Below are 8,727 nucleotides of genomic sequence, written 5' to 3'. Positions count from 1 at the left end.
TGGATGGATAAAGGATATCAGTTTTAACATTGCCTACGTTATATCAAATTGTATTGTGTTGTTTGGATATACATACAAGAAATCACTCATCGTTGATTTGAAATAACATAATCACTACTTGCAACATAACCCCACCACACACAATTAGAAACGTTTAATTGATCTTGTGCCAACACATCTAAGATCAAGAGAGTCTTGAATACATTTTGTATACATTTTGACTACACAGCCAATCATGTTTTTTTTTTGGTGTATTTCATCATTATGTTTAGCTGCTCTGCTGTAATTCCAAGCACCAAATAACAAAACACAGGTTCTTCCGCTAAAGCTCTTACTTTGAAAGCTGTGACCGGATGTGTGTTGTGTTGACGCAGTACGCTTTACTGCCTGAAGAGAGGCGGGGGATTGCGAACAGACCGACTGACTGGAGGTCTGCTGCGGACTTAATCGGAGAAGCACACACTGAATTGGGGAGAAAAAGTTGCTTCTAACTACCCATACGGCCGACACAGAACACAGAGAGTCACCCCTGGAGTTTCTAAAGGTAGGTATGTTTGAATGTTGTGCGTGGCTTCTCCATACCATTGGTCAGCGACAGGCTATTGGCTTCTGACGGAGTTACTTTGTTGCTATGCACGCTGTTGCAGAACGGAGGGCTTGTATCCGAGTGAACCTGCAGTGCTTTTGTCCAGGCACGAAGCCTCTGGAAATTGTCACTCAAACGCCTCACACCGGTAAAATATCCTGAATACGAACACTATGTTTTGCTTGTGTTTGTTTTAATATTTAAACAGCTAGGTTATCATTACATTCCACGTGATAGCATCAGTCTGAGTGGCACGCACCTACAGATTTGGTGAGCTTGTTTTCTCGCGGTGTGCTTGGACATTTGTCCCCGTTTAGGTGTGCTTTCTCCGGCAGGCACGTCGACTAACACTCCCCTCGCTCCTGGGAATCCTTGGTAATGTCGAGTCGGGGTCCTTTGTTATGATTGCACATGGATTAAACTCCTTTGTGCTGTATTTCTGCAGTCTGCGGGGCTTGAAGGGACCCTGCCCCCCACCCATGGGCCATGCCCCCCCTCACCACCGCCCCAGGCATGCTCTGGCCACTCAGCCCCTGCGATTTATAGACCCTAGCTGCTTGTTTTCAACAGTGCATAATTGCAAAAGGACTGTTTTGAATTCAATGCATACCCACATATGCATCAAATAACCCGCATAGATGAAAGTGAATGCAGCAGCACATGTTGAGTGGATGCTGCTTGGCCACATCTGTTTTGAATGAAGCACAGGGACAAAGGCAGTCAGGGTCTCAGGATGTTTTGCTGCTACAGTGGCTGGTCTGCAGATGTATGCAGACAAAAGCACATGTCGTGATTCCTGTGTTGATACATTGCATACCTTCATTTGTTGCCAGATTAAGTGCTAGTTTTTGCAGGTTCTGTTACAGTGGATTTGCAATAATGCCACTTACACAAGTGTTTTATACATCACACTGATTTCTGCACGTTCCTGTCATTCATCAGGAGCGTTTTCAGCACGTAGCCCTGTGTGGTTTTATTAACATTTTATGCAATTGTTTTCATTATTATGCTTTCCTCTCATCTGATTGGTGGATGTTTTCCAAATTACTTAATTCGGACTGTTTACATATTAAATAACATCTCATCTGGAAATAATATAAGCAGCAAAATATGCATTTTCAACCAAGAAAAAGGTGAGGACTTGAAGTCTTAAAAAGTTGCCAATGGTAATAGTTAGCTGCTACACATAGTTTACCTGATAAAAAATACTTCTCATTAGACTAATTGTTATTGTTGCCTTGTGCCCCAAAACTACTGATTGATTCTTAAATAGTAAGTAGAGGACAGTGGGGAATTGTTCAAATGGACAATGGTTGTTCAGTCACTGCTGTGCTTTGTTGTGCCAACCTGTTCCTAAACATAAGCGAGATCCTTTTGGGTCTCCACAGAGCAGCACGTTGACTTCACTTTGCTCTGACACCATGCGGTGACAGGGATTCTATTGCAGCAAAATGTACTCTCTCGGGTCCTGTGCCAGAACTGTGAAACACCACAGCAGTTCGGAGAGAGAGGAGAAGAAGAGAGAACTAGGGGGGAGTGGAGTTGTACATTTCTGCTGTATTGTGCCGAGGAGCCACTTTAAATGTACGGTTAGCAGTACGTTTTTTGTCATTGTGACTCAGTTGTGGGCCCCTGCAAAAGTTAGTGATGTCATTCTTCCATTCTGTGAGGTTTTTAAGGTTACTGTTGTCTTGCTAGGTTATCAGCTCTTTGACACAGTGTGAGAACTGTTAATGGTTGTAGTGGTGTTATATTTGGGAGCTGTAATCTTTTGGATAAGTGTCCCAACTTTAGATTGTAGTGGTATGAAGAAGCAGTTGCTGCTAATCTAACGGATAAACTCCTTCTTGGACTTCCTAACAGCATGACATTTGCCTGGTGCGGCAATGTCATGTCACTTATTACAGATTGTACCCTTTATCTTAGAATGCAGTAGCTAAACACACCAGATACCCAGTCTGTATTTACTTCAGGACAGTGGCTGTCATACGCCATCAGTGATAGTGCCGTTATCATGTGTGTGACTTGAAGCTCTGACACGCTCCTGACTACATCTCTGGCCCCTTTGGTGATGGTGTGAGCTGTAGATTGGGTCCGGTTGGCGTTAGGGGACGAGGATTTGTGACTGATTCCCATTACTACACAGTCAAATTAAAACAGACAGTGACTGTTCCTCGAGAGACAGTCATTCATTCATAAAGGATTGGGTATGCCGTGTATTGTCATAGCTTGTAACGGGACAGGCCCGCACTGGGCAGGCACACACAAGCCCTGGCATGACGCAACAATGTGTGTGTGCTTAGCGTTGAAACGGATAAAACAGAAACCATTCAGGCCCATTATGAACCAGCAGCAAATCTCTCATGGGCTCCCATTCTGGCCCAGACAGCCACCATAAATCTATTCTGGGTTGGTAGCTGTTAGTCTGTGTGTATATTCCTTTACATGAGGATGGGCCCCTTTATAGATTCAGCGACGCGTTCTCACGCCTCACTAAAGGCACCTGCTTTTACCGCCCACACTTCCAGGATGTCAGTCCACCGTGGCTGCTATTTCAGGGAAGAGGAATATGATATGGGGGAACTGCAGCCTGGTAGCGGCTCCTCTGCGATGGGAGCGCCCCGGTATTTATTTAGGTTAACCGACGAAGGGGAGACTCTGACGGACGGATCAATGACAGGCATCATCTCAAAACAAACCCTGCAGGAATGGCACAGGCCCAGTTGTCCTCTGACTCACACACTGTGAATAATATATCGAGAAAGATCACCCTTTTTAAAGGTTTCTAAATGTGTCTGCATTAATGAGTAATGATGCAGAACTCTATGAAACGACACACACTTTATTTCGGGATGCAGACACTCTCTGAGGGAATGTAAGCTCCAGGGAGTCATTGTAGTCATTGGATCGCATGCAGGATCTTAGGGGTCATGTTGTCATCACCTTTAGCTCCGCAGAGGGTGATCAGGTTACCGGGCTGGATATCCTTTGCAGCGGTATCGGTTACCAGAGCAATCAGTGTTGACTGTCTGTTGTGGTTTTTGGATGATCCGAGGTAGGAGTTGCCTTTACTCGACTCACCAATTGAGAATTTCTGTCTGGTATTAGATCATGTCATAATGTTAGTGTGTCATAGCAGTAGCACTTTGTGGTTGTGGTAATCAGGTGAATAATACAGCGGTGTGTGTGACAGCCTGGGAGGTTAGTACGAGGAAATGTGAGCATGTTGGTGTGGTCTGGTGGGTGTATGTTAATGTGTCTGAGCTTGCTATAGCTTGTGACATTTAACGAAAAATAACTGTCTTATCTCCCACAGCCCAGCAGTTCCCCACAAGTCGGACATGAGGTGCCCTCCAGGCCTGGGTCGCTGAGCAGCTGAGGTCAAGGTTCAAGTGCTTGTTCCGGCAGTCATGGCTGACAAGGACGGGCCGCCCATCGCCTCGGGCCAGGTCTACATCGAGGTGGAGTACGACTATGAGTACAAGGCCAAAGACAAGATGGTGGCCATCCGCCAGGGGGAGTGCTACATGCTGGTGAAGAAGACTAATGAGGACTGGTGGCAGGTGAGGAAGGAGGAGGGCGCAAAGGCGTTTTATGTGCCGGCGCAGTACGTCAGGGAGGTGCGCCGGGCGCTCATGCCCCCTCAGAAGCCCACCTTAAGGGCCAAGCCCACCGTTTTGGATATCCGCCGGGCATCCGATGAAAACCTCAACCGACCCCAACCGGAAATGTCCAGCTTTGGGCGTCCGTCGCCTTCCTCCACCCCCTCGCCGTCCTCGGATCGTGTCTCCCCGCCGGCTCTGTCCAAGGATGTTAACCAGAACCTGGGGAGTCCCCATCACTGCAAGATGGTAGCTGAACTGGTGCTACTTCACAACAACAACAACCACCACCACGCTAATAATTCAACGTTGCCAAGGACACGGGCAGACTCGCCTCCGCTCAAAGTAGGGAACAACCACAACAAAAGTCCAGATAGTGACAAGACCTCCCCTCTGAGCAACCCGCCAGGAGATCGGCTGAACAAGCTCCACAACGACTCGGAGTCTGGGGATGAGCTGAGCAGCAGCTCCACAGAACTCATGCAGGTACGTTGCTGCTTTACTTTATTTAGAAATGGCATATTTACAGGATTGGCTTAATTTGTTGCATTTGTGAGTTTTGATTTGTGCGTTATTTGTCAGTTTATGAGAATAATAAATCGTTCACTATGCCAGCGTTGGTAGGGGCAAAAAACACAAAGCACTGTAGCTCATTCAGATCTATCCCTGAGGTTTTTGCAGACAGCATATCGGGAGTACTGACTCTTTGAGTACCATTTGGTTTTGTACATCTAATACCCAAAATATTGCCTTATGTTTTGTTCCTTTTCTTCCATTCCTCCTGGTTTATTTCCCTCTGGTGCTTTTTTCTTCTTCTCATGGGTCGGCTGCAGATAACCGCCCTTGTCCCCATCAGATACTGTCATATTGGATGTGCAGAGATTGCATGTTTTTCACTCTCCGTCTCTTGCAGAGCTGCATTCATTCATCAGCCCCTACGCTTCTCCACCTCAAACTGTTTGTGCCTCATTTGCCAGATTTCACAGAAGCAGCAAAAGTTGCAGTGCCTTATTAAAATGCTACCGTTTCCCTTGAAGCATAATTAGTTTGGCATGTACAGATGTGCATTTTTTATTTTTGGGCAGCTGGGTTTTTAAAGACTAAACAGTCTTTCCGGTTAAAATTGGAAGTACTATAATTGCGTCTTCAGGTATATTTAAACCAAGGAAATGCCAAACACAACTGCCAAAATGTGTAGTTTTGTAACGTTGCCTTTCGCTTATGTGATTTTCTTATACTACAGGAATGTTGGCCATGGTATTGTTACACCCACAGCTAATTCTTAAAGGCAGATCATCTCTGCAAGGGGTCTGGTATCTGTGTAAAGTGACTAAACCCCATGTAGGGATCCATTCCTGATGCTGGGATACCAAACTTCCTGATGAAAACATGAAATATTTCCCTCCCCATGTCCCTTCAGTCACTAGATTGACAACTTCGGCCTCTTCCCACATTCATAATATGTGTCTCGGTGCTAGGAGAATGGAAGAATGAGTTGAATGGGAACAGGAACTGAGGCTTATCCTCCCTCGTCTGCAGTGAAGGTAGATCAAAGTAGAGAAAAGGAGAATTCTAGACGGCGGGGGTCCAAGCTGCACTGTTCTTCGTGAGCCATTTCTGGTGTGGCTGTATCCAGGCAGGGTCAGCTTGTTTGAAGGTTCCAAGTGCTGCTTGTGTTCTTTGTTCCACAGGCTGCAGCAGCCTCCTCCACCATGGAGGGAACAAAGAGAGACGGGCTTGAATAGAAACTAGGTCATATCAGCGGCGGAGGATCAGTCTGTAGCCCCCTGTCGCCCCGCCGTGGGGACCACTGTGTGAGTGTGAATGCCATGTGTGATGCGCCCATGTGAAGTGGAGGAAAGTGAGAATGGAAGCACACCAACACAGTTTACAACTTCATAGCCCCTCATGAAGGACGGCTATATTGATTGTGGGTCGCAATTTAATTGACACACCTCAAAAGCCCCTATCAAGGCGAGAACAGGGGTTGTTTTCTGTGTAGCTGCCTGCCTTTTTAGATAAATTTCACGCTTGTCAAGTCACACGGGCCAAAATAAACACCCATTTCACTCTCTGCAATTTACATTTGCACGGGCCGCTCTTTGGGGTGTTTTTGTTGTCGTTCAGGGTACAGTAGTGCTGGAGGGGCGGATAAGAAGCAGACGGGATTCAGCCAAAACTCCCTGTGAAGCTCAGCACTGTCTGGTCACGGGACAGGTGGAGCCCTCTCCCCTGCTCTCTCTGCCTTTTGTGATGTTGTGTTGGCTTGTCCTGTTTGGCTTGTTGCCAGGCAATTGAATGACCCTGCAGAAAACCTACAGCTTCCTGTCTGTGCTCAGGTGCAAACAAACTGGGTCTGCAGGAGACAGGACCATTTTGTGACAATGCTGTAATGTCTGAAGTGGTTTTGGAGAGTTATGAGTGCTTACAAGAGACTGATTGATAGTAGATTTATTTAGACATGTGCCAATATTTGAGCTACTGCACTGAGTAGTATATTTTACAGTTATACAAAAATGGAGGTGAGCAAATGATGCACAGCTGCAGGAACTATGAAGGAGCGGCAGTGTGTTCTGTTTCTTTCTTTTAACTAAACTATAATCAAGACACATTCTTTTTTATTTTCTATGATGTTCCATTACATTAGGACTCACACAATGGAGTGTGGGCGGCTGCTTTGCAGATGCACTGGACTGCACAGCAATTAGAACTATGAACGATAATTATAATGCTTATAATTTAACATACGGTTCATTATGAACATGCGTCAGCAAAAACTTGTTTTTAAGTGAAAATGACCCATTGTTGAACAAACTATTGAAAGTTCTCCAAAGTTCCCCCGCGGAAAACAACTTTATACAACTTTTCTATTTGTTAAATCATCCCCTCGTAACCAGATAAAATAAAGATGCTTTTGCTGTAAACCAAATCAGTTCACCTTCAGCCTGAAACATAAGTCCTTCCCTCCCTTACACATATCCTCTGATGGAGAGAAGGAGCCTCTGGATGAATGGGCGGGTGGGGGGACGTATGGACGTGTTAGAAGGATTTGTCGCTGACATGCCTCCGCTCGAGTGCCAGCTGGCCACCTCTAATTGATTAGATTTGATCTCGGGGTGACGATTAACGCCTCTGTGTCTCTCCGTGCTTTCCGTGTGTAAAAGGCGGCTGCAGAGCGGGATCGCCCCCCCACCCCCGCCTCCTCAGCACCTTGCAGAGTTGCATAGGTTTGTGGTCGACAGCCATCCTCATGAATCCTACTTAAGATACCAAGCCCTCCCCCCCTTCCCCTCTCCTCTAAAAAGCTCTTAAGGGATTGGCGAAATAAACCTCTTTTCCTCACTTCCAAGAACCTGGCAATGGGATACTGTTTGTTTCGCTAAAAGAATGTGGCAAACCATATGATTTGAAAAGCCTGTTTTTCACTCAAACACATGGGGTTTCTCTACGGCTATTCTGTTTTTAAAGTCACTGCAGAATAACAGATGCTCAATTACAACAAAGAAAGTTATTTTGGGTCCTTTTTCTGGAATACTTTTACTCATATCTTCCTAAGATACGTAACCTTTTTTATGGGAAACGTCTCCCTTTCTTTCCAAAGTATAGTAACTTGATATATGTGTGGGATTGCTGGATCACAGTGGCTGCTGTGTGGGATTGTGTGAGGACAGACTGTTGTTTTCTTTCTGAGATGTGTCACAGAGGGGAAGATGTGGTGGCCCTGGATGTGTTTGCGTCTGTGGCTTTGCACTCAGGAGCCGGGCTGTGCTCACTCACTGTCTGATAAAAAAAGAACCTTGAGTGGCCTTGCCTTTTTATACCATGTCACACTCCAAAAAGGTTATCAGCCGCTAAAGGGGCCCTCCCTTTCTTTCCCAATTTCCGACACTTTTATCTGTTAAGTAACTCCCTGTAGTCTGTTACATGCAGACCTCCATGTTAATAATAAAAAGTGCTAATTCCCTGAGATTACAAACGAGATTAGTCGCTCCCCTTTTAAATAAGCTGCCTTTCTGTATGACATGTCTTGTTTCTCAGAAATGTCCCTAGAAGCTCCACTTTAAGGATGCCTACAGTCACAATGACATAACTGGCTTGTAAATGTATCCCGATACATTCTCAAAGGGTTTAAAAACAAACGGAAGCGGCTGAGTCTGTCTGCCTTCAACCTTCTGTGTGGTCTAGATGGCAATGCCTGGGGGTGGAGGAGGAGGAGGAGGAGGAGGAGGGAGGGAGGGGTTTGTGGGCGTAGAAAGACAGGGACAAAGTGCCCAGGCCCCACAGAGCTGCTGTAGCACCGATGGGATGGCGGAGACCTGGGGGACAGGAGGCCAGAACGATGTGTTTTCATGTTTGGGTGAATCTGAAGATTAGTTGTAGCCTGTGAGCCGTGAACCTCCGGTTGGCTGGCGGCGAGATGAATGACTAGAAAGCGCAACATTACAAGGTCACCGTCAAAGATGGAGGAGAGCAGTAACACTGGCTGTGGTGATTGTTGGAGTGTGCGTTGAGATATTCTTGAATGTCGATGGTTTGTTC

General features: G+C 46.0%; 1 protein-coding gene across 5 annotated transcripts in view; it reads left to right on the top strand.

Annotated features, from left to right (window-relative positions):
• The first annotated feature begins 354 nt into the window (after window positions 1–354).
• The window catches only part of arhgap12b (Rho GTPase activating protein 12b), a 59,691-nt gene continuing 51,318 nt past the window's right edge, over window positions 355–8,727 (top strand). For all 5 annotated transcript variants that reach the window (XM_034126743.1, XM_034126742.1, XM_034126741.1 and 2 more), the window contains exons 1-2: window positions 355–544; window positions 3,903–4,674. In XM_034126743.1, the coding sequence (XP_033982634.1) occupies window positions 3,997–4,674 (678 nt within the window). In that variant the 5' untranslated portion in view covers window positions 355–544; window positions 3,903–3,996. The remainder of the gene's footprint in view (window positions 545–3,902; window positions 4,675–8,727) is intronic.

Source organism: Trematomus bernacchii, unplaced genomic scaffold, assembly GCF_902827165.1.
Source record: "Trematomus bernacchii unplaced genomic scaffold, fTreBer1.1, whole genome shotgun sequence".
Taxonomy (NCBI): domain Eukaryota; kingdom Metazoa; phylum Chordata; class Actinopteri; order Perciformes; family Nototheniidae; genus Trematomus; species Trematomus bernacchii.
The sequence above is the reverse complement of the archived record's forward strand: the minus strand, read 5'-3'. Positions and strand labels throughout refer to the sequence as shown.